The 27,059-nt window shown below is 42.4% G+C and overlaps 2 protein-coding genes across 2 annotated transcripts; one reads left to right on the forward strand and one right to left on the reverse strand.

Annotated features, from left to right (window-relative positions):
* Window positions 1–916: 916 nt before the first annotated feature.
* Window positions 917–4,726, reverse strand: kcnmb3 (potassium calcium-activated channel subfamily M regulatory beta subunit 3; the record flags this gene model as incomplete). Its single annotated transcript, XM_083782837.1, has 4 exons — window positions 917–1,216; window positions 2,909–3,083; window positions 3,830–4,039; window positions 4,644–4,726. The coding sequence occupies 4 exons, from the start codon at window positions 4,724–4,726 to the stop codon at window positions 917–919; spliced, it is 768 nt and encodes a 255-aa protein (XP_083638963.1).
* Window positions 4,727–7,891: 3,165 nt separating this feature from the next.
* Window positions 7,892–26,591, forward strand: mfsd8l2 (major facilitator superfamily domain containing 8-like 2; the record flags this gene model as incomplete). Its single annotated transcript, XM_083782132.1, has 11 exons — window positions 7,892–7,967; window positions 8,871–9,056; window positions 10,971–11,033; window positions 11,229–11,348; window positions 11,968–12,047; window positions 14,671–14,941; window positions 17,246–17,319; window positions 22,007–22,220; window positions 24,620–24,742; window positions 25,382–25,512; window positions 26,352–26,591. The coding sequence occupies 11 exons, from the start codon at window positions 7,892–7,894 to the stop codon at window positions 26,430–26,432; spliced, it is 1,419 nt and encodes a 472-aa protein (XP_083638258.1). The 3' UTR covers window positions 26,433–26,591.
* Window positions 26,592–27,059: the final 468 nt, after the last annotated feature.

The following is a 27,059-nucleotide window of genomic DNA, read 5'->3' on the forward strand; positions in this document are numbered from 1 at the left end:
AAAAAGCCTGTATTGCAAGTTTTACATGAGTAGCTGTATTGGCATCAAAATATAATAATTAACATTCCAATTTTGGAGCTCTGGCTCATGGACTAAGAACCAAACGGAACTGAACCGGTTCAATCCCGGTGGAAAAGGGGCCTCTGTGTCTCATTGGTGGGCTGTGGACAGTTCAGACACCAAGGACTTTGATGGGGATTCCAAGCTACAGACTTTGTCTTTCTGAAAAGTTATAGAATGCTGAAATAGAAGCCATTGTTATTGCCTTCATTGAAAACCTACCTACCATTGATGTCACTGGTAGTCATGTTTCTGAACTGTCCACACAGTCCTCCCCTGAAACACAGAGCCAATAGTAGACAGAAATGGTGCCATCTTTTCGTGAGCATGAGTGAGGACCAATTACGGTTGAAAATGAGTGGTCTGTCTCCCATTTAAAATGTTCAATCAATTTCTTCCACAGAGGATTGTCACAACTTGTGCTTAATTTATATTCTGATGGTGTCCCATGCTGGAAATAGCATATTGGCTATGTGTTGGCATGGGACCGCATGAATTAGGCATCATCGTGTGTATTGTCTTTCCCCCTGTATTGTGGGCCCGGGGAAATCTTTCGCAGTAAATGGCATATTGATAAGCTCACAACGCTTGCTATTTTCTGCAAAAGCTTTCCCCAACAATATTTTTGATTGATTTTTTGATTTATTTATTTATTTTACAATAATAGAAAACGGAGACCTCACCAGTATAGAGCCCTGAGGGACTCCGGTCAACCATATGGGGGTCTAAATGGCTAATTGGACACATTCCTGTGGGAGGAGGGGCTCCCGCCCGCCCTCCTGAGCAGCCTGTAGATTAGAGTTTACCCCGGTTGTTCCTGGAGGTCTCGCCCCTGCCCTCCACAGTGCCACTGTCGCTAGCCCAGCTCGGAGCACAGCTGTGCCAGCCACTGCGTCAGCTTGACCAGGGCCACCAGCAGAACACCACCGCCCAGCATCAGCCCCGGCCACAGCAGCGCCCACAGAGCCCTCCGCAGCGTGTACTTCCTTTTCAGGATGGCGTCGGACGGGCGCTTGATGGGATCCATCAGGCACGGCAGGGAGCCCGCCCCGCCGCCACCACCACCACCCGGCTGTTTGTCCAAGCGGCTCTTCACTTTGAGCACCTCCTGCTGGAGCGCCGCCACGTCCATCTGACACTGGGGTATGTAGAAACACTGGAAGGAAGCCATCGTTTTACATTTAGAGTTGGGTTTAAATAATAGTGTTTACGTTCAGTATTGTTATTCTGACCTGAGATCAGATTCATACGAGGTTTCCACTGGACACACACTGGTCTGATTAATAATAGTGAGATGACGATCCTGACCCGTTTGTAATTTTTTTCCTTTTTCTCTCATTTCCATTTCATTTAATATCTGACGGGCAGCGACGACCTATTGCCATATTTTAACTTTTTGTGTTTTTTCGTAAATGTATGCCTTACTTGATCATACTACAGGGTCACACTGATGCCTTTCAAGCTTATAGATCTGCTACTTTTGCTACTTTTGAATTTGAATCCTGAAAAGTAAAAATTTTGGACATACTATATGAGGTTTCCACCCGACAGAAAATATGCAAATATCATTCAGCATCATGCTTCTGACTTCATATATTTAAACTACATATGTAAACTTCCTTGAATAAGCGCTTATGTGCTCATTTAAGGAAGTTTACACCACGTGTTTAATATCATGGAAAAGTGGTGACATCTTTGTAATACTAAAGTTCCGTGCCTAAACTTTAAATGGGATTTATAGGCTATATGACAAGAGCTGACCTCGAGTCACAGAAATTAATGATTGGGTGAGCAGGCTTAAACAGAAATTGGCGAGAAATTGGTATGCAGCAGAGTTTAGTTCCTCCTCAACTTACTGTAATGTCATAGTGATATACACTGTGATGACCTTCACACAAGACAACATCAAACTGCCTTGAGATAAAAGGTATTTTCAGGGGCAAAACATGAAGTATGGTAGCATTATAAAATACAGCATAATATACTGTATATTAGTGGGATAGTATAAAGCAGTGGTTCGCAAACGTTTTCATCCCAAAATTAATATGAATTTGGCTGCGTGCCCAGTGCCCACATCTGAAAATATGTTGTGCCATGGACAAGGTTGCCCATACAAGATGTTTGGAGAAAAAAAGGTGAAAATAGTTTCACCACACAATTCTTTCTCTTAAATCTTCTCCCTGAAAGTATTTTGGGGGTCCTTGGCATGTAAATGTGGGCTAGTGCATTGGTTCTCAAAGTGGGGTCCGGGGAAACCCAGGGGTCCCTGGTGGGGAGGGTACCAGCCGGGGCAGGGATCCCCAGCAAAGTTAGTTAATATAGCATCACAATCATTTTAACCAATGTAATCATATTTTACACGTTGGCTATTCAAAAATAGAATATATAGAATGTCATAGCGTGTCACTTTGATCCATGCTATCAGCTTGTAGATCTGTTATTTTTGAAAAATCATGGAAATGTGTGCAAATCTCATTATATGCACGCACGAGCCCAACACACAGTTTGCGCACACACAGTTTGCGCACACACAGCTTGTGCACACACAGTTTGTTTTAAAGAGAACATTTTTTGCTCAAATCTTTGCTTCTTAAGGCCTGGGTTCGAGCCTGAATCGCTGCGTTCCGTGAATCTGTTTTGTCACTATTGACAAATCAGATTTTCGGAACGCAGCGATTGACAAAACGGATTCATGGAACGCAGCGATTCAGGCTGGAACCCTGGCCCAAAATATGGAGTCCCGCAGCCAAATGCATATCCTTTTGGGGGTCCTTGGCATGAAAGCCTCTGGTTTTAGAACCTCTAGTGTTGTGAATAGTGAATACAGGCCGGATCCAGGCCTTCGTACCTCCAGGCCGAGGTCGACGGGCTCCTCGTCGTAGTGGAGCAGAAGGTTGCGTTCAGAGCCGCTGGCGTTCACCAGCACCCTGAGACACGGCACACTGCTCACCCCCCTGCACTCCACCCAGTCCACCAGGAGCTCTGTGTGGGACACCACGCAACGGGACTCCACCTCCCACTGACTGCACACAACACACACACACACACACACACACACGCAAGCAGATTAGCATAGATTCGCTTCTCTAGTTTCAGACATTTAACCACTTGAAGCCTGAATGCTAAACTTGACCATTGGCTCTGTACTTGGTTTTCTCTTTAAGTGGTGCAACCACTTTGTGTGTGTGTGGGTGGGTGGGTAGGTGGGTGTACGTCTCACGCACAAAAAGCACACAATGCCTCACGCTAATATTCCCCTCAGTCCCCTCAGAATCCGATCACACAAAGATTTGGAGGACCCCCTGTAGTAACTCTGAGGACCCCCTATTGAAGTCCCCTACTGTGGAGGAATGTCTCACAGGGTTCCCACGGTCTTGACATTCCTGGAAATATGTGCATATGAGGGGAAAAAACAGTTTTCCAGGACTGGAAAAGGTTTGGAATGAATAAATGTTTTGGAAAATGTTTGGATACATATCTGCGGTCAGGCAGAAACAAGCCAACATATTAACTTTTCAGGAAACGAAAAAAAGATAAACCCTCAACTTGTGGTGGTGGTCGTGAATTGATAGTTCATTTAGTTAGGCGATATTAATAAAATCTGGGAATACATTTCACCAATGTGTTTGTAAGGGTGTCTACTAACATATCCCACATTGGTTTATATTCAACCACCCTAGCCTAGGGGAATTTTTGACAGCTGCTGAAAGTTGGGGTACCATCTTGTTTTGTTTTTTGTTCAGCTAAATTGTAATGGTGTCCTCCTGACCTGTGCATGTAGGGTTTGACGGTAGTGAGCGCCACCACGAAGAACATGAGCACGGAGAAGGCCATCATGGCGAAGGCCAGCAGGATGGCCCTGTCCTCCCCCACGCTGGGCAGGGACTTAGCCCGCTCTTGTGCCGTTCCTCCACGAGCGTCCATGCCTCCGTGTCTCCGCCACGCCTGCTCCTGATTCTTCACCTGATGCTTCACCTCTCTACATGACACACACACACGCACACACACAGTCACACATGCACACACACACACACACACACGATTGCCAATGTGGACTGACACACTTATACTATACCTCAGGTTTTACGCAGTATTCATTCATGGCAAAATACAGAAATATTTGTCAGAGGACGCAGCAGGTTGGCGATCACCATTTGAAGTATATAATGAGCCCCCAGAAAGCATTCTTAAAAAGACTACTTCACCCACCCATTTTCAACCATATCTTCTTATAATTGCTCCTCCTCACTAATGCTCATTCAGTCTCTGTCTCAGAGGAGGGCTGTAGACGGTAAACGGTTTGGTAACTTAAAAAAAAATATTTTAAGATCAATGGCTTCTATTTGAGCATACAATTTTCCCAGTAAGAGAAATGCTGTAGCTTCCAATAACTTGGAATCCGCATAGACGATATCATTGGTAAGGCAGGTTTCTGAAGAACTGCCTATATTCCACCAATTTGACACAGAGAAAGTAGACAGAAATGCGGTGCCATGTTTCAATAAGCATTAGTGAGGCGGCCCCAATTATATGAAGATAATGTAAAAAATTGTTGTTAAGCAGGTTTCCCCTCTACGTCTTACCGCGTCTTTCGCCTGCGAGCCTGCAGGTTGATGTTGATGGGGACACTGAAGGACCTCTGAGGGGATGCCGGTTTCAGGAACATCCCCACTTCCTCTGACTCATCCGCACACACACACTTGGACGTATCACAGTCGCCTCAACAACTGTTCTCTGTGTGTAAAGTCAGTCAAACATGCCTGGCCTCTTCCAGTAACACAAGTCTTATCAGCAGCACACTCCAGCGTAGCATGGCGACCGTGGAGCAGAGTGGAGAGCAGGGAATTACCTCGCTGTTTACCTAGACTCAAAGGTGCAAGCACGACACACCTCACGCCCTCGTCTCTTGGGTTTCCGTGGCGGTGGGGGAAATTAACCAAGCTTAATTACTGTTACTTCATTACTTAATTACTTAATTACACTCAGGTACTGTACGATTTGAGGTATGAGTCCATTTGTCAATAGTAAATACTTCTATTCCACTATACAGTCCAGAGGAAAATACTGTATTTTTACTACTCTACTACAATTATTTGTAGATTTTGATTATTATTACAAAACATAGATTAGCTACTTAAGCCCTCTTTTATAGTTTGGCTATTAGAAAAGAACCAATGTCCAATGTAGCTTGTAACAGTGCATAAATCAGCGATGTTCAAAAGATTTAACAAATGAAAACGTGTGAAATCACCATGAAAATATATTGTACTATTGAACTAAAATATGGGTACTTTTAGTTAGGTACGTAGCCTACTTTATATTTTGATGCCAATACATTAGGCCTGACCCCGAATAGTCGACTAATCGATCATTTCTTTTGGCCAATCAGGAAGTTATGAAGCCTTGACAGCCCATACATACAAACAGAAAAGTCATATCTAATTGCATTAAACAATGTTAACCCATTCTGACCGGGCACCCATTTTGGTGTCAGCATCATGTTATGCTTTAGCTATTTAAAAATAGCAGATCTACAAGCTCATATCGCGCCACCGAGTGGCGCGATACGAGCTTGTAGGTCTGCTATTTTTTTTTTTAAACCTAAGACACTTTTAGAATCTGATCTCAGGTCAGAATGGGTTAAACTCACTTTGCCTGTCACTTTGCCACTCGATTTTCCATTCACTTCATGCATGCGCATACCCTCTATACATTTATTCTTTATATCAAATAACACTGTTTAGCTAGGCTCAAAGGTGAGAACCACACATCTGCCACTCTCATCTCTCTGGGGTTTCTATAGAAACTGACCCAGGAACACCAGGTAGGAGGACACTAATGGTCTCCCATGGTGCACCTCATCGGAAAGCTCCCCACGCGCGCGCACACACACGCACGCGCGCACGCACAATAGGGAATTTGTACATACTCAGATGAGGTATCTAAGTAGTAAGTAAGTAGTCCATCATACTGTTTGCCAGTTCCTCTCCAAAAAGCACATTTATCACATTGTCCTGGTGAAAAACGTTGGTACTACCACGGTCTACTGTATAGACGTTTATTCACGACATTTCTATATCAAAACAACTTATATTATTCATTGCGTGTTGCTTATGGGTGTTTCAATAACATAATGGAGGAATTATGTTAATACAACAAGCCCAATAGGCTCTAGGGGTAGCACAGCAGCTTGTAAATGGAACTGTCCTGTCAATAAAAACAGAGTGCATTATCTCGCATAATGCACTCTGTACTGAATGTGAATATGAATAATATTAATAATGTGAATATTGTTTCAATAGGTCTTCTTAGCACACACATGAACCCCAGGGTCCAGTGGTGGAGTACATTTACTGTGTGTGTGTGTGTGTGTGTGTGTGTGTGTGTGTGTGTAAAAAGTTGCTGTTGGGCAGAAACGATATTCTAATCTGTATTTTGGTAAATGTATGCCCTACTGATCATACTACAGCGTCACACAAAAGTAGCAGAACCACAATTCTGTGACGCATTTGGAGCTTGTAGATCTGCTATGTTTGAAGTTGAATCCTGAAAACTAACCCATTTTCTTCTTTTTTTAACAGTTTTGGACAAATGAAGTCTCCATGCCCGACAGAGACGATATGACAAACAATACTATAGTATGAACGCCGAGTTCTATTTCTGGCTCCTCAAACTAAGAATAACTGTAGCCTTATGTAAATCATAACCCAGCAAGACATAGGGGGGAGTGGACGACGGGGCCTATAACTCTAAAGCGAGTGTCTTGTGTGAACGAACATCGCTACCTTTGTGTTGTGGTGAGGGAAGCAGCTGTCACTTGATGGCCCTGGAGAAAATCACATTAAAAATGCATCATTCGCCCTGGTGTGCGTCTAGTTTGCCTCACACTGTAACCCAAGACACGGCCTTGGCAGTAAGGCCTGCACAGAGGTACTGCGGTGTTGTCGACTAGACCTGGGACAAGGTTTGTGCACTTACTATTCTAAAGAAATATTACCGGTACATGGAAATGCACTGTTGTTGTTTGGGAATTGATGAGATGGTGTGTAACTAACGGTTATTTCCCCAGAGATTGTTCTGTTCGATTACTTTTTTGATTCATTGAACAATTGAGAAGCCTTTATTTTCTCCCAGTGTCAATGCTGTCGAGCAGAAACTTTTTTTTTTTTCATGAACAAAAGTATCAAAAGTAGCTCGAACGCGGCAAGAAGCAACGCATTTTGAGCTCGTAGATCTGCAACTTTTGATGTTTTGGAATTTGAATCCTGAAACCTGAATCACTTACTACATTTTCCAACGGTGTCGTGAATATAATATTCACGACATAGTCGTAGTATACTACTAGTATAGCGAAAACATCAGCTCTAGAGTCTAGTTGTGAGATTCACTGGCCCACAAGCTTGCATATCTACTATTTTCACATTGTTTTTAAGTTTGGGGGATTTCTTTTTCCCCCCCCAGCCTAAAATGACATGCCCATGAATTGATTATTTTATTAAATGATCCATTATTGATTCTTGATTTTAATAATCCATTCAATGATGTCTTTTCTTACAGGTAGAAGAAACTCTACTTCTCTGGAGAACAACTGTACTTTTATCTTTCACCATAACAGAAGACTGCTCAAGTCTCCATCTTTCCTCCCCCATAAAAAATACTGTAGCAACAAATTCCTGTGATTATCCGGAACAGCACTTCTCTATAATTGGATGCACAGTGTTCTCTATTTTCTTGAGTTTCCTCCTCTTGAACGAGGTCGTCTTGGAAGTGACTTGGAACATGTGGAGGCAGACGTTGACGCCTAATAGCCGGGAAGTCTTTGAACGTATTAATGGATAACCACAAAAAACGGACGTTCACCTTCCTCACCATTGGATTTATATTCCTGTTGAGTGGCATCGAGTACGGTACGTTCATTTTGATCTGCTTTTACGTAGTATTGAATTTGTTATAGATGTGATACTGGCGATGTGTGGAGTTATATTCTGGCATCGTGACTCGTTGACTCATTGCAGAGAACATGGGTTTTTTGTTGATCACATACGCATTGTTGTGCACGTGCACACACACACGTCACACATCAGTGGTGGCAAGTAATGAAGTACATGTGTTTTCTTGAGTATTCTACTGTGCTTAAGTACAATTTGAGGTTGTATACAATTTGAGGTATGTTTTCTTTTTTTTACCTGAGTCTTTCCAATTTTCTATACTTTGGTACTCAAATATTATACTTATTACGCCACTACAATTATTTGAACACTAGTAACTGAGTTACTTTGAAGATCTTTTTTTAGGATTACAAAACATGCATTAACCATGCCATGACAGATGTTGAAAAAAGTACTTTTACTTTGGTACTTTAATTATATTTTGAGGCCAATATCTTTGTTACTCCAGCGAGATTTTGAATACAGGACGTTTACTTTGAACAGATATAGTATATTGTGGCATTGCTACTTTTACTTAAAGACGTGGTGAAATGAAACAAGTTTTTCACACTTTTAGACTCAAAAATAATTATTCTTATGTGAAAAGTCATAATATAATTGTGAAGTCTGTAGAATTGTAATTACTTACTGTAAATGCAAACGTACTGCTTGATGACATGGATAGACAGACCCTTATAAATAACTTAATGTCATTCACCTGTTTAATTCCCACAGCTCACGTTCCTCCACTTGCACCTGATTTTAATTAAGGAGACATTCTTGGGCTGCTACGTTTTTTTTTTAAATCTAACTCAAGAGGATGGCCAGACGGTGCATTAGTAATACTTTCTTTCCCCCCTCTGTCTGTCTGTCTGTTCTCAGCCGTCATTCTGCCTACAATATGGCGGTACCTCCAGATCTTGGAAGCCCCTCCCTACTTTCTGGGCCTGGGTCTGTCGGCCTTCAGTCTAAGTGGTCTGCTGATCGGCCCGCTGTTTGGCTTCTGGTCGGACCGCACCAGAAAAACAAAGACCATCATCCTTTTGTCCAACCTCTTTGAAATTGCCGGTGAGCACGCTGCTGATTTGAGTAAAAATGTATTCCAAAATGTTCACATTTCTTGGTCATGTCTCACATATACTGTATAGACACAGGATCTGACACGAATTTTGACCTGTTGGTCTACCGGGGTAGAGTGGCAGGTAGAGAGGCCGGTTCCCAGTTTGATCCTGTGCTCCCCCAGAGTTTAAAGTGTCAAAGTGTCTTTGAGCAATATATGAAGTCTGAACCCCTAATTGCTCCCGATGTGCAGGTTGGTGCCTTACATGGTTTCCTCCGCCATCGGTGTATGAGTTGTGTGAATGTAATGCAAAATCTATGTAAAGTCAAGTGCTTTGGATGAAAGTGCTATATAAATGCACCATTTACCATTTACCAATTTATCCCCTGGCCAAGCAGGCAGGCTCTATTTGCTCAATGATAAAAGTTTTACACTTACTGTAAGCAGGAAACCAGTTTCAAATCCAGGGTAGAAGAGAAAAGTTATGCTGATTTAAAGTTAGGGTAAGTGATATTCTTTGGTTAGACAAAACATTTACATAAAATGTTAAAGCACTAGGAGTCTCTTCAATATAATCACTTCCAATTTACTTGTTTGTTCTGTATCCTGACTGAGTTCTCCATCCTGATTGGATACAATTGGTATGCCGACCTGAAAATGCATGTTCTGTTTAATTGTCTGTTATTGAACAAACACTCTTCTAAAACAATGAGTACTATCAGAATATAGAGCTTTAAATTGCAGTACATTGAGAATGGTAATGCTAGGATTTCAGTTAGCAATAAGGTTCATATATGTCTGCCTATATAATGCACATGGAGTGCACTGCTTTGACAATCAGGACACTCTTGTGGACTCAGAACAACGAGCACTTTAAGTGCCAAGCGTTCAAGTGTGGATCAAGTGTGGATAATGCGATGGGCCGAATAAGCCAAAGCATATAGGGTGCTTGCTCTGCACTTTATCCACACTTAAGCTATATAGCTTAAGTGTGGATAAAAAGCAGTTTTATAAGACTGCTGGGGAGCAGCATTTGCCTACTCTAAATGGTAAGTGGTGCATTTATATAGCGCCTTTATCCAAGGTGCTTTACATAGATTGTGCATTACATTCACCCATTCACACACACATTCATACACCGATGATGGCGGAAACCATGCAAGGCACCAACCAGCACATCAGGAGCAATTAGGGGTTCAGTGTCTTGCTCAAGGACACTTCGACACTAACTCTATGGGAGCCCGGGTTCGAACTGGCAACCTTGTGGTTTCCAGCCACTCTACCCCTGAGCCACCTCTTTTCCACTATGGAGGGTACCTGCAACCTTAGAGAACGTGATGTTCTCGGGATGGTATCCTGAAATCAGGATATGACCACTACCAGATCAAATAGGATTGATTCATTGATTGACTACTTTATCAATGTGTTTGTTAACAGTACAGGAGTCAAAGGTTATGCCGAAAGGACAACACCAAACACTTACCTGTATAGCGGGCTTGTTAAGTTGTTTCCATCGTGGTCTATTGTAATAAGTGTATTGGTCATACATACATACATACTGTACAAGACAATATATATTTGTAAAAACCTCAGTAGCATCGAAAGGTATTCTATTTACAGAGAAAGGAGGGGGGGGGGGGGGAGAGGATGCTACTACCAAGGTTAAACTAAGAATTGTATTTTAAGGTCAGCCATTCTTTACAAAGATAACAGTATTTTGTTACACACTAGTGGACACTGAATATTCTTAAATGAAAACAGCATTAAGGCATAAAGGTTATAATTTACATTGATTTCACCCAGTGTCAATTATCTAATGTAATCCTGGGCGCTACACTTCCTCTGCCAACCTGGGGGGGGGCAGCGGAATGACCTCATGCTTCGAAAATGCCATCTGATATGTCTTTTCTTTAAATCCTCAGGTAACTTCATGTATTTCTTGGGATATTCAAAATGGCTGCTGTTGAGCAGTCGACTTGTAGCAGGTGACCACGAACGCACGCACACACGCATTTTAACCCTTAGGCCTACACTAAAAGCCAGCAATATATAGCAGGCCTACAAGCTCGCAACAAACACAAACACACACGCACGCACATTCATACATTTTGTAAATAAATTCATAATCAATGAAGGTGATTTTCTGTGGTTTTGATGGTTGTTCTTGTGATGCATGTCAGGTATTGGTGCAGGAGCCGGCTCCTCCATCTTTGGTTTCCTGACGCGGTGCACGCGCTCAGACGAGCGTGCCGGCGTCTTCGCTGCTATAATGGCCTGTCGTCAGGCCGGCCTTCTCATTGGTCAGTATACAGTATCTAAAATAGATTAATGTTGTTCAATCTGTCATCATCATTTGGATTCCATAGAAGCCAGCATGTCATTCTGTGGAAGCGAAGACAGCTCTCTACAGCATCTACAGCTCTCCATGCATCTGTGTCGCATTGAGAGCTGTTGATAGGCTGTTTTGTGTTACTTTTTTTTAAATTAGAGCATTTGAAGTGCTCAAACTGGCATAAAATCCTAATGGTCTGGGATATTTATACTTTAGCAGTGGTTCTCAAACATTTAGTACCCCCAGTTTGGCATGCATTGATTATTAGGGCATTGACTCCTATAACTCCAGAGTTAAATTAACGCCATACTTGATCATACTGGTACTTATTAATACATTTTATTAAATAGACGATAATACATGATGAAGCATTGTCTATTTTATCGTTTATTTAATGAAATGTATTATAGCCACAATTTATAAAAATGAACCTCATGTATTGAAAGAGATTGTGCAGTTTGAATTATTTCCTGCACTGACATCGGTTTTCAGACCTGCATAATGTATGATGGGACTCTGCTTAGGTGCATCCATCCTTATGGGTTTTCATTGAATCTCTCCTTTCCTCTGTTGTGTTTGCCATGCAGGCCCAGCATTCAACCTGTTTCTGCGACTGTGTGATTTCAACCTGGGGCCATTCGTTGTGAACAAGTACACAGCTCCTGGGGTAAAAGATCATCCTTAAACCTGTGGTTTCTCGCACGTCAGGCCCGGTCGTTATATGCTTATTGAATATTGACCCGATCCACTGAAATATCTGACGTGCAGCTTTGTTTCTGCGCTTGGGGCCCTGTATTCCATTCCAGACATATCCATTTCCACATATCCATTTTCCATCCTCTCTCTCTTCATAAGCCTGTGGTTTCTGATGAGACATATTTAATATTTTTCTAAAGCACTGTCAGATTAAAGATCAACCACCTATAGGACTGATAATCCTGTGTCTTTTAAAGTTTGATCTTGTTGAAAGTTTATCTCCCAAGTAAGGAACAATTGCTCAAATATGATGCGTTGTGGAACTTGTAGATCGTCTCTTTGCAATTTTTGCATTCATATTGAATGAACCAGCAAATTATACATTTTTACATTCATGTCTACTTACATTGTGCGTTATAAACAAACCTAGACTTCATTATTATGCACAGTATTGCATATATACTTACGTACATATACACACACGTATCATACATATATACATACCAATATGTATTAATTTGTCCTGTATTATAGACCTGAAGTGTCACCCAAGCGTTTTTGAAACTTTTTGAAGATATTCGCCTATAATGACATGACCAGAATATGGACACAAGCTAGACAGTGCGTAACAAATCCTTTTCACAGTCTCCACACGTAACTGTAGTGTACATCACAGCTTTTCCAAATGTGTATGACCCATATCTCTGAGCTACAAGTTACATTTTCAGAACCCTCAACAATATGTCAATAACAAATGTACTATGATTCGGCTTCTGCGGATTGTGAGCTCAATTAGATTTCAGTCCTCCGTCGATGGAGTGGAATGGGGGTTATTCTTTGACCCGCGACTTTTTGACTGTATGGTGTGACAACCCGCAAAGTTATGATCGGATTTTCATGAAACTTTGTGAACTGTTTGGGCATGGGACAGGAAAGAACTGATTAACCCTCTAACACCCGCATTAATTTCTACTTGCAAAAAATAGATTTCAACCTTACTACTACTTTGTACTACTAGGACTAAGACTAAAAAATATGTTTTTTAGTCTGTTTAGTATGTTTGTATGTAAAAAATAAAAAAATAAAGTTTGATGAAAAATTTATAATAATTATATAATAATATAATAAATTAATAATTTACATTTTGGGGATATCTTTCACAATAATGAATAAAACATGTTATAGACATTCTAATGATCACAAAAATATTACAATTAGTGTACCTATACTTTCATTAGGGTAAAAGTCAAAAGTCTTAGGTTAAAAATTGTTAAAAATCGTCCAGACATTTTTTATTTGTGTGAATTTCAGCCTCTGTGGGGGGTATTTATATGCAAATATCATGACCAATGGCATTGAAATGGCATTGCAATGATGCAATGATTGCAATTAAATTAAATAAAATTGTTGCTAAAAAGCAACGCTGGGTCTTAGAGGGTTAACCACCTTACGTACTTAAGGCCTATTCATAGTCTGGATTTTCGGTGGTGAGGTGACCACCGCTCCGGTGGTGAGCTGACCACCGGAGCTGAAATAACGTTGAGCGGTGGTGAGTAAAAACAGAGAGAAGGGCTGGAGCGGTGGCGGCTCGTGACGTCATGTTGTAGTTCGGTGGTCACCTAACCACCGAGAATCCAGATATATAATAATTATAGTCTAACTCATGTTTATAATGGCATGTTTTGTATTGCGATTGTGTTCCCCAATGATGATGATAATAATAATAATAATAATAATAATAATAATAATGCTTTTGTGGTCTTTATGCCTATTGTGCTACTCATTTCCTACAGCTGTGCTGTCCTTTTTGGAGATAACATATACACTTGCAGTTAAACTCAGAGTTAAAGCTGCCACCTGGAACTTATTTCAATGAATAAAACGAAACAAAAATATTATGTTCCCACTCGCTTGAAATGCGTATAATGTACTGGTACTGCATGTTTACTTTTCACAATTTACGATACATACGACTGCCGGTATATTTCGTACATTGAGTGTGGCAGGTCTCATCAACAAAATGCTTAAAAAAACAATGTTGGTGTTAGAGATTTGCTGGAAAAGGTCCTTTTCTGTCGCAACAGGATCTACACTGAACTAGGGAAATCTACTGGCTAATCTTGTTGTTTTTATTGATAATTGTTTTTTTGTCTTATTGTTTTGTTTTTTTAATTATTATTATTTTATTGTTTTCTATACTCCTTGTTCCTTGCTTGCTTTTCCGGTACCTGTTTTTATCCTGTTCTTATTTCAATATTATGATTCTATTGTGTTATGCTTCTTGTAATCGTCGGCATCATTGAAAATAAGGGTCCTGCCCTCAGTGTATTTCCCTGAAAATACATTCTGGTTGAATGAATCTATACCTTATACGTACATGCAGAGTTAGTTCAGGCAGACAACTCAAATCATATTTCACGCTTTACAGGGAATGAATGAAACGAGACAGAGCCTTGACGCTAAATATGCTTATAAATATTTATGCTCAATATGTTTACATTCATGCTCAATAAAAAATTATATTCATTCAATCCGAGACTTGTCCGACTGAAGTTCTGAACTACATATCTCTCTCGCCCCTCCCCTCGTTGTAGATCTTCATGTGCCTAATGTGGACCCTGCTCCAGTTTGTCATCCTGGGTCTCTACTGGGACCTCCCCCCCATCGGTGCTGCGGAGGGCGGCGGCGGCGTCATGCTGGCGCATCTGAAGGTGGAGGAGGAGGAGGTGCCGCTGGTGGGCTCCGACGAGGAGGCGGTGCACACCTACAGCGCCGTCAACTCGGACGACGTGGAGACCACGTCCACGTCGTCTGAAGCAGAGCCTCCGTCTGCCGCCAAGGTCTTCAAACACCTCGGCTCTAGTGGTGAGCAGAGAGACGGTCAGACACTCAGGTGGTTTAGACTAGAGTACCACATGGTTCCCAAACACTGGGTCCCAGTGACCCATTCTGACCTGAGATCAGATTCATACGAGTTTTTCCACTGGACACACACTGATCTGATGAACCCATTCTGACCCGAGATCAGATTCTAAAAATGTCAGTCGTTCTTCGATTTTTCAAAAATGGCAGACCTACAAGCTCGTATCGCGCCACTCGGTGGCGCGATATGAGCTTGTAGATCTGCTATTTTTCAATAGATAAAGCATAACATGATGCTAACACCAAAATGGGTGCCCGGTCAGAATGGGTTAAAGTAATTTCATGAAGAAATAAAATAAAATAAAAATAAATTCTATAAATTAGAAAACAAATGTTTAAGAAGTAGTGAAAATAGTCGACCTACACGCTCACATCGCGGCACGATAATGAAGCGATAATGTGAGCTTGTAGATCTGCTATTTTCACTAATTTGGGTCCCCATGATTTAGACTAGAGCAGTGGTTCTCAAAGTGGGGTCCTTCAGGGTCTGTAACGCCGAGGCCCATTTCCCACCGAGGTCGAACCGGTTCAGTTATTTTTTCCTGCCTAATAATTGAACTAGTTCAGAGTTTTTCCACTGAAAGTGAATTGGTTCAGAACCCTAAAAGTTGGTTCGGAACTGGAACCCAAAAAAATGGCCGCCAGTTCCATGAAAGCACCAAGGTTCCAAGACTCCAGAACGGAACCTGTTCTGGAACCAAAGTGTATTTAGGTGGAAAAGGGTCCTGAGAGTGGGCCTTGCATTGGGGTCACACAGATCGGAGTGATTAGCCTCAAGCATATCAAACTGGGCGTCCTTGAAATTAAAAGGTTTGAGAACGCATGGTACAGGTGTACAAGATGGAAGAGGTTTTACTAATGCTCATGAGCTGTGATGCACTGTAGTAGAATATTCACTGTTAGTCATTTAACCCACACACACATGCATACACGCACGCACACACAATCTCCAGCTTCGGCATGAATACAAAAATCTATGTAAATGTATTCTTAGGTAACTCCAGTGTTTGTTAGTGTGTGTCCGTTGTATGTCAGATGTGTGTTAGTGAGTGTCAGAGTGTGTCTGTTGTGTGTCAGGGTGTGTATACATATGTAGGCAAGCGTCCTATTGGATTAGTGTCGAGGGAAGTTTGTATCAGATACCAGTAGTGTGTGTGTGTTCCAATATTGATGAACAAGCACTGGATTGTGTGTGCATGCGTGCGTGTGTGTCAGACCTGTCCTATTGATTCCCACTCTCTTTGAAGGGGAAGAATGGATGACTGCCGTAGTCGACATTGGCGGACGTAATAGATACAGAATTCATAATGTAGCAAAACATTCTGCCCATTGATTCCGTCGGCTCTTTGAAGGAGAGCTGGCAACACTCCAGTAGCTCCGATTCAAAGTGGAGAAGAACCTTCCAGCATGCTGGAATGCACATAATAGAGCATTCTAGTGAGTGGTTGGAGATAGCCATGAATTATTGATCATGCCTGACGTTTTGAGTGAGGATTAAAAGCCCCTGGCGGATCTGCAGCGACCAGGTCCGTTTCATGCCTTCTTTTGTCACTCCTACTAGCTGGAGTTTTGCTGTACTTACTGCCTTACTGTATGAACTACAGGGTTTTGCTGTACTTACTGCCTTACTGTATGAACTACAGGGTTTTGCTGTACTTACTGCCTTACTGTATGAACTACAGGGTTTTGCTGTACTTACTGCCTTACTGTATGAACTACAGGGTTTTGCTGTACTTACTGCCTTACTGTATGAACTACAGGGTTTTGCTGTACTTACTGCCCTACTGTATGAACTACAGGGTTTTGCTGTACTTACTGCCTTACTGTATGAACTACAGGGTTTTGCTGTACTTACTGCCTTACTGTATGAACTACACTAGGGTTTCAAAGTGCGGCACATGACCCCTATGAGGGCCGCTAGGGGGAAATTGCAAAGGAGAGAAAAATGAATATATCATAGATGGGTAGATAGATACTGTAGGTAAGTACAGTAGGTAGGTACTGTATCTAGGTAGGTAGATTAGGTAGGAAAGTTTGATTGATTGATTTATTTTACAGATTGGAGAATTGTAGTACATTTCAAGCACAACCCAATACAAAACTGTTAACTGTGGAAGCATGGAAGCCATCTCAATCTCAGCCACTCACTGGCAGTGCTTCTCCACCTGTTCTGGATCACTGGGCCCACTTGAGAATCACTGTACTAAACTCTCTCTCTCTCTCTCCATCTTCCCTCTGGTGTGTTAGAGTTGCTTCGAGAAGAGGTGGTGGTTCTGCTCACGGCCCAGTTCATTACTCTCTTCAACCAGACTGCTCTGGAGGTGAGTGCAGAGTGTGAGTGTGAGTGTGAGTGTGAGTGTGAGTGTGAGTGTGTGTGTGTGTGTGTGTGTGTGTGTGTGTGTGTGTGTGTGTGTGTGTGTGTGTGGGGGGGTCCAAAAACAGTGGTAGAAATACTACTGTTACAAGTCGTTGTTGTTGCCAGGCAGAAACTTCTTATCTCCTATTCTAAATCTTGGTAAATTAATGCCTTTGATCAGACTACAGTGTCAAAAGTACCACATCCACTACAGATCTGCTACTTTCTTTTTATTTGAATGAATGAAGTTTTTGGACAAAGGTTTTCTAAATTGGTCAATCATTCAGAGCTTAATTGAATAATGTATATTTTGTAACAATAATATAAATATGCAAATTAACTAGCAACTGAAATTAAAATAATCATTATTGGAGTAAATGTACAGAATTTGCCTCTGAGATGTACTGGAGGAGAACGATTGAAACAATTGGAAACATTTGAAATACTCAAGGTATACACTAAGTACCTCAAAATTGAGTCTACTTACCCCCAAGGCCACTTTAAAGTTGCCACTTTAAAAGAACAACACTGATTAAACAGCTGGCAGAGACTCAGAGGAATACAGTCGAGTCGATATTGTGTTCCTGTTATTGCACGTTACTAATTACTGTAATGGGAACATGATATCCACTCACTGCCTGCATCACATCTACGGTAAATAATGACAACCCTTTCTCCCCTTTAAGCCAATGATTAAGTGTGAGTCTTAGCTTGGGCCAGGGCCAGTGTGGGCCAGGCAAGTTGTTTTCTTTCTGCAGATTCTGCTGTTTACATGGATTAAAGTTTTCTGTTGCCACGGCAGACTTCAATCATTTGGATTCCATAGACGTCAGCATGTCTTCTATGCAAGCATTACTGGACCGACAATAGCCTATCTACAAGCTCACAACACATCGACACGTTGTGAGCTTGTAGATTGGCTATTTTTGGTTATTCATTATTTTATGTTTAATGAGTATTTTAATTGGTTAAACGAGTTCAGAAGCATCTTCCAATATCTGGGATATTTAAAACTAAAACAAAGGTTAAAGCCTCTATTTCTTATTCCATGTTTGGCTTTATGTAGAAGAGCAAGATTGACAACAATATGACATCGTTTTACACATTGTGCTAATAGTTTAGTAAAACACAGTGCTAGTATGTGGGGGCTCCTTTCATGCTGTTTCACACATCACAGATTAGGACTTTTCACTCGTGTGTATTGTGTCGATGGACCATGCCATGAGACTCTCAATCAGTGGCAGGTAGCAGGAATTTACACCGGTCCTGAGGAAAGCTAAGAGAGCGCATATACTGTCACGATTACTGACCTCGACTATGCAGATGATGACATCGCCCTAGCCTCAGACACAGCAGAGAGATAATGGGAACCGCTAGTAGCAGTAGAAAAGGATTGCAGCACAAGGCACTCGGGTGGAGCAGTTGTAAAGTCCCTGGCTTTAACCACTGCAGAGTTTGTGGGTTCAAATCCAACGTGGTGCATTCGGCTTTTGTCGGGCGTCTATGCAAACTCAATTGGCCCGTGTTCAGGGGAGGGAAGCCAGGCGGGGAGGCTGAAATTGGTCATTGCACATACTCTGTAGTCTTGGCAGGCTCCACAGGGAGTGTCGTGCGGGGGGAGTATTCCTCCTGGTGGGGGCTCCTCACTGGCAGGTAAATCTGTTGGATCTGTTGTGGGGAGGAATTAATTGGCACAACAACAACAAGAGGGGGGTAAAATAATTGGCTACTCTAAATTTAAGGGGGAAAAAATAAGGAATAAAAAGAAAAGGAGTGCAGGAAGATTCTCAAGCTTTAATGACATGAAAACCAAAATAATGGCATTTTAACATGGAGGACAGAAACACCTTGAGATAGATAACGACTTCAAATGTCTGAGTGCCTGGACTGCCTCAATGGAGCAGGTTCTGAAAGTCTCTGCGGCACGTGCTTGGAATACCTTTGTATTGAATGAGGAGAGTGTGGAAATCTGGCATATTGGGAGATGACCGCAAGAGGCGGCTGCATGTGGCTGCAGTAGAATCAGTACTGCTGAACGAGGATGAGACATGGACACTCACAGTAGAGCAGGAAAGGGTCCTAGACAGGGGGGCAGTCAGACAGATATTTTGTGAAGCCTGAAACTCCTGAAAGTTCATATAATGGCCTGTTGTGGCGCTGTCATTGGACCCAGAAAAACCCATAGCCCCATAGAAGTCCATGTATTTGGGCCCAACTTCACCTAGACTGTATTACCTTAATAAACATGCTCATGAATACTTTCTGCTTCCAGTCACTAGTTTAAAGTCTCATTTCTAATGTCATAATATTCCTTTTGGAAAATTATGGTCCCATTTATTAAAAAAATGACCATAAAGTCGCGCATGTTCTGAGGGGCGTGGCTACCGTTACAGTCTACGATCGGGATTCCCCTCCCACTCGAGTCAAAATAAAAACCAACGGAGAAGAAGGGGGGAAGTCCCGCCTCGTGTCTGGGCCAGCCAATGACCAGCTGGGCCAAAACGGAGCCAGCCAATGGCCAGCTGGGCCCAAACGGATCTAGAAAGATGGCGACTTACAGTGCAGGAATAACAGGCTTCATTTTACGTCCATGTTAGACCCGGGGAACGCTTTGTCCATATTTTTTTACAGTCTATGGTCCTAGATGGTGTCTAGTCTGTCTACACAAGAGGCAGCTTGATGTACAAGTACGCCAGTATGTCTCAGGGACTAAACGCTCAGTCCAACCCTTGATGCTGAGTGGCAAGCACTTTTATAGTCCTTTGGTATGACTCTGACCTTTCAACCCTCAGAGCAGACACACTAACCACAATGGCCTCTGAGCTGGTCGATATTCAATCAATAAAGGTCTATCAGTTCATCTTGGCTTGTGAGGATATTTTAATGTTGAAATAGTATATAAGTTTCAGTCATAGATTAAAAGATACTTTTACTGCAGAGGTGGGGAAACGTGTGTTTATGATTATATCAGACAAAGACATTCATTTATTTATTCGATGGCACTTTCCTCTGCAGATATTCAGACTTTATTATTAACATCCTGATTCATTATTCTGCGCATTATCCTCATTAGCAGTCTATAATAACTAATAAGACTTGGCTGGTGACGGTGGTCCATTAGAACTGCCAAGCGTTGTAGATCACATACCCCAAAAGATTCCCCACCCCTGTTTTTACCACCCCTATGTCCCTCCCTCCCCATCTCTCTCTCGCTCCTTAATTTTTGGGATTTAGTATAGTGTGAGAGGTGTGGCCCCCGTAAAATGTGTTATCTTGTGCCAGAGCCCAAGTCCCTAAAACACCTCCATTACCCCTTACATTATGCATAGGTGGGCGTTACAATGATTACACCAATCACCGTGCCACCTGCCATTGCCTTTAACCCATTCTGAACGGGCACCCATTTTGGTGTTAGCATCATGTTATGCTTTATCTATTGAAAAATAGCAGATCTACAAGCTCATATCGCGCCACCGAGTGGCGCGATACGAGCTTGTAGGTCTGCTATTTTTGAAAAATCGAAGAGCGACTGACATTTCTAGAATCTGATCTCAGGTCAGAATGGGTTCATCAGACCAGTGTGTGTCCGGCGGAAACCTCGTATGAATCTGATCTCGGGTCAGAATGGGTTAAGAGATCCATTCTCCATTTAACATTATGCCCAGTGATTTACACTGGAAGAGCGACACACGCTGCTGCCTTGAAATATAGCATATTTATATTTGATACAGAGGCCGGGTTGTTTTGTGTCCAGTACAGTAGCTCCAACACAGCCTCGTGCAAATCTAATAACTTCTTTGACTAGACAATTAAACACAATAAAGCACAAGGAATTGACACTGCAGATTATAGTAAAATTCCAATCACAGAGATTTGTGGAGAATTATAAGACAGAACGAGACCTCTGAGCTGTTGTGCAACATTACATGACTCAAGCCGAGGCATCTCCAACTCAGGTCTCACCGTCTCAGAGGAGCGCATTAACCCATTCTGACCTGGGATCAGATTCATACGAGGTTTCCACTGGACACACACTGGTCTGATGAACCCATTCTGACCTGAGATCAGATTCTAAAAAAAATTGTTTTTTTTTTTTTTTTCAAAAATAGCAGACCTACAAGCTCGTATCGCGCCACTCGGTGGCGCGATATGAGCTTGTAGATCTGCTATTTTTCAATAGCTAAAGCACGACATGATGCTAACACCAAAATGGGTGCCCGTTCAGAATGGGTTAAGGAGTGCATTCTTTTATCAAACAGAATTTGCATTACGGGTGGTTTGAAGAGGCAACTTTCCATTGTCCTAAACCTGTGGCATAAGATAGCAAATATAGGGCATCAACACGCCTACAGACACACCTCCACCCGCAAATATATAGGAGTTGGCAAAATGAATAGTGGGTTGTGTTGGCCGCAAGATAACGTTTACGCATATAGTGGAAGCTATCCTAAATGCGTAATTCTCGGAAAATGTTTATTACTGGCATGGCATATGGCATAAGATGGAGAGCCCCAAAAGTTAAAATTTGAAGAGAAGAGGTTTCTGCCTGACGGCAACGATATGGAAAGGTATTACGGTGTATATAGTATAAATTGCTGAGTTTAGTTAAAAGATGCCTGCAAATAATATTCCTTGCTCTCTCTCTCTCTCAGACCATGGTGACTCCTATGACTCAGCGTTACTTCAGCTGGGGGGAGCTGGGGAACAGTGTGATGTACGGCCTGTGTGGCGTGGAGGTGATCCTGGGCTTCTTCTTCGTGCGCTGGCTGAGCAGCCGCGTGGCGGACCGCGCCGTGCTCGCCGCCGGCCTGCTCATCTGCTGCGTGGCATGTGTCTGGTGCCTCATCTTCCTCACGGACCCCCGAGGTGACTTGTTTTCATTATCTCCCAACTACTTGTTAACTCCCAACTACTTAATGTCGGTCCGTGTGGTTACAAATTATACATTAATTGGTCCTCACTTAATGGTCATTATGATATGCCACCATTTCTGTCTCACTCTGTATCTCATTGGTGAGCTGGGGGACAGCTCAGGAACCAATGACATCATTGCATGATGTCATGTCTTAGAAGTTAGTTTAGCATGCTGAAATAGAAGCCATTGTTCTAACATAAAACTACAAATCTTTGTTCTTGTTTCTGCACTGTCCGCACAGCCCTCCTCTGCGACACAGAAATGAGCATTAGTGACAGCCAATTATATGAAGATACTCGAGATAGGTTGAAAATGGGTCAAGAAATAAAACAAATCTGTACACCATTTTCTGAGAAATAATTATTTGGGAGCAGAAAATGGTGTGCGAATTTTTTTTCATTTCTTGATTTGTGACATACTTGTGCGTGTTCTTTTTGGCTGTTCGTTCAGCCTCCTCTACCACTTGAGGTTGAAAATGGGTGACTGCAGATTGTGTGCGTGCTTGCGTGCATGCCTGCGTGCATGCTTGCCTGCGCGAGTGTGCGTGCTTGTGTGGTACTACTGGGGAGTCATATAAGGTTACGCTCTTGTTGAATTGAGTGTCTCCTGCAAATTATGTCATTGAACAGCAGGAGGCAATAAAGCTGCCCAACATGATCTCATGTTTATGTTCGCGTGTGTGTTATATTACCATCACGATTATGAGTGACAGGCACTGGACAGGAGGCGTTCGTCAAGTGGTCTGTTTCTGGGGAGAAACTTGATACAATGTGAAAGAATTACTGGAAGTAATCTAATTACAGTGAAATGGTAACTGATTACAGGTGCCTTTGAAACATGTACTGTTATAATATGCTTGCTTCACTACTCGGAACATTGTTAAAATTGCATTTTTGTGGTGGGAATGTTGGAAATTGGAATGCTTGCTGCTTATAGTTTAACCAAATGGACCTGGGTCCATTTTACTGTGCAGGCAAACATTTACACAAACATTGTGGTTGTAGAAACGGTTACTTTTCAGGATTCAAATAAAAATATGGCAAAAATGCTCAATTTACAATTTTACAATTTAGGCATTTAGCAGACGCTCTTAATCCAGAGCGACTTACATCTGTAGTTAATCGCGATAAATTTTTCTGTAGTTAATTAATCTAAATGAATCGCAATTAGTCCCGGCCCTAATTTTTTTTAGACCTGAGTCCGATTCTGAGGCCGATTCTAAAAAAAACTATAATAATCTAAATCCTGTCCTAAGTTTTCTGAAAATCAAACTTATGTTGCTATAAACTGTAGCCTGCATAGCAACAACTATACCCCAAAAGGGGTTCCCATCTGAAAGGTAAAAAATAACCCAAAATGGCTTCCCGAAGTTCCCGTCCTATGTATGGGTTAATCCATTCTGACCTGAGATCAGATTCATACGAGGTTTTCCACTGGACACACACTGGTCTGATGAACCCATTCTGACCTGAGATCAGAGTCTAAAAATGTCAGTCGTTCTTCGATAAAAAAAAAAATAGCAGACCTACAAGCTCGTATCGCGCCACTCGGTGGCGCGATATGAGCTTGTAGATCTGCTATTTTTCAATAGCTAAAGCATAACATGATGCTGACACCAAAATGGGTGCCCGTTCAGAATGGGTTAATAAAGATGTCAAATCAAAAAGACAAAGAGATGGAGTCATTGCTGTTTTAACTGACAGTTAAAGTGGGCACTGCGTAGATGGTGTGAATGTATGCATGTTGTGCTTGGGTGATGGCTGATGGGTGACCAAACATGGATTGGAAAATGGATAGCAGATGCATTTTTTAGGGCTGTCAATCGATTAAAAGATTTAATCCGATTAATCGCATGATTGTCCATAGTTAACTGTGATTAATCGCAAATTAATCGCATATTTTGTATACGTTCTAAATATACCTTAAATCAGTGGTTTTCAAGATTTTTCATATCAAGGCCCATTATTTATTCTGCATTTGAGCCACGGACCACCATTTGATGACATTTAGCCTTCCAGACCCAAACTAAAGAACTGTATTGATGATGGCCAATGGTACCATTACGAGAGATAACAGGCCATGTTGATCAAAATAACATGTTTTCAAAGTTTTCTAATTGTGTAGACTCACTGGGAGAGAGAGAGAGAGAGGGGGAGAGAGGCGGGGCTCACTGACTGCCTGCATTCACATGCATGCGTCTCTCAACCATTCTGTCAAACTTCACAGTGTGTTAATCGCGCATTAAAAAAAAAAGAGTGCCGTTAAAAGGATTGTGAGTGAACTAGTTAATAGTGCGTTAACTTTGACAGCCCTAGCATTTGTATATCAGTCTTCCTGGTTCCTCCTTCAGGTGGCTATACGTGGGAGCTGACGGCCTTCATCGTGGGTGTGTTTCTGCAGCTGCTGGGCCTCCCGTTCGTGGCCGTGTCGCAGGTGTCCCTCTTCTCCAAGGTCACGGCAGAGAAAACGCAAGGTGGGGTACACTTAACTTTTGTGTGTGTGTGTGTGTGTGTGTGTGTGTGTGTGTGTGTGTGTGTGTGTGTGTGTGTGCGCGCACGTGTGTGTGCGCGCGCGACGTTAAACTGCTCCGTTGTAACTACCACCGTTAATGTAGTGGGTGCAGATTTAAGATGCATTTGCAACCTCTGGACTGTGTGCTTCAACACGATTGAAAGCTTGCATACAAAAGGTGCTGCTCACCGATGGAGTATACTGACTCTGCCTGGCGGCCCCTCCCGTGAGTATACCTACAGGCTGGGAAGAGAGGCGTCGGACCTGGCCTTCTACAGATGTGTCTGTCCGCTGTCAGAACAACAGTGGGTGGATTTTGGGCCCCATGGGATCAGCTACGATATATACGGAGAGCTAATTTGACAGTGGGCGGCAATGCTGGAGTGGACTGGGAACTTTGTTTCCTTTGGTGGAAATGCCCGTGGACTGGTTGTTGGAGGGGGTTTCGAACTTAGGATGCCTACGCTACTCATTGCTTGTTGTATCGTGACGTATGTCTGTCCTTGTATGCAATTTTTGTGTGGACATAAATACATTGTGTGTGTGTGTGTGTGTGTGTGTGTGTGTGTGTGTGTGTGTGTGTGTGTGTGTGTGTGTCCAGGCTTCAGTCAAGGTGTGCGTCGGTCAGTGGGAGGCTTGGCCACCATCCTGGGTCCTCTATGGGCCGGAGGTCTGACCAACAACATGTATATTATGCTGGGCATGATGTTGGCCCTGCTCACCATGATCACAGTGAGTAGAAGAAACAAACACAGCTTTCTAATAGCCAACATGTTAACATAATGCGTTTAAAAGGACGGTTAAGTATTCTTTTTATTCAATAACGGGTCTAAAGGATTTAGGACAGCAGGTGTAATAGACATTAGTTAGTAGCAGTTCTTGCACACTCTGCCTGCGCACAAGTAGGCCATGTATGCAAGGCGCAAGTTGGCACCTCGACAGAGTGCATTTCTAGTTATGATTGCTTTTGTTGTTTTCAAGGAACGGGCCTTTCTGCCACCAGCAATACATATCTACATCCATATTACATTGTGAATAGTGAACTGGAAACACTGTCGCGTGGAAACATCACGTGTCCAAAACTGTTACTTCAGGATTCAGGATGTTGTCAGGATTCAAATTCAAAAACGGCAAAGGTAGTACAAGCTCAAAGCGTGTCACCTCAATATTCTGCTACTTTTGATGCTTTTAGTTTTGTGTGACGCTGTAGTATGACGAGGCGTTCATTTAACGAACAAAAACACAAAAAGTTAGAATATATACGGAGTTAAGCGCTTTCTGCCCGACAGTGACGATATGAAGGTGTCATGTGTGTTTCCGGGTTCAAACCATGGCGCCTAGCCAATCAAACAAAGCTTTATATCCACCCACACATCTAAAAATTTAACTTTTTAAAGATCTCCTGCGTTTCTGAACTTTTCTCCGCACTGAAAGGAAAGACCTGATAGTGAAACATACGATGACGTGAGCCGACCGACCCGGAGCATTTAGGGATCCAGTTTCTCCAGAGCCCGCAGGGTGGCATAATGTGCAAATGACTCCCACACACGTGATGCTATTTTGGTTCGCAGGTGATGACAGCGCTGTCGTACAATCGCCTGATCGAACCCAGACCGGTGCAGAGCGCCCAGAACTCAGACAGCGGAGGGTAGAGCCACCGGCTGGCTGGCTGTGGTCCCACACACCTGATGGCACTCGCCATGTCCCTTCAAGAGACGAGCACATTATGTTTTTGTTCAAAACTTTTTTTTTGTTTTGTTTTGTTGCAATGGTTAAAGTTGTATATTCCAATAGTATTCATGGCCGTAGAACAGTGGTGGTAGAACACTCTAAAGAGTGTACAAATGGAACCAAATGGACCTGTAACGGTCCATTTGGCACCACCTCAAAGAATCTTGAGGGTCCCTGGACCCCACTTTGAGAACCACTGCCATAGAGTGTTTGTTCAGTGACAGTGGTCTCCCCATCTTTCCAGCTCTTTAACCCATTCTGACCCGAGATCAGATTCATACCAGGTTTCCACTGGACAACACACTGGTCTGATGAACCCATTCTGACCTGAGATCAGATTCTAAAAATGTCAGTCGTTCTTCGATTTTTCAAAAATAGCAGACCTACAAGCTCGTATCGCGCCACTCGGTGGCGCGATATGAGCTTGTAGATCTGCTATTTTTCAATAGCTAAAGCATAACATGATGCCGACACCAAAATGGGTGCCCGTTCAGAATGGGTTAAGTAACCTTGAAGCCTATCTCCTGTTTCTGTAGTGTGATGTAGCT

This window comes from Protomyctophum parallelum, assembly GCF_964188405.1.
Source record: "Protomyctophum parallelum genome assembly, chromosome: 14".
Taxonomy (NCBI): Eukaryota; Metazoa; Chordata; class Actinopteri; order Myctophiformes; family Myctophidae; genus Protomyctophum; species Protomyctophum parallelum.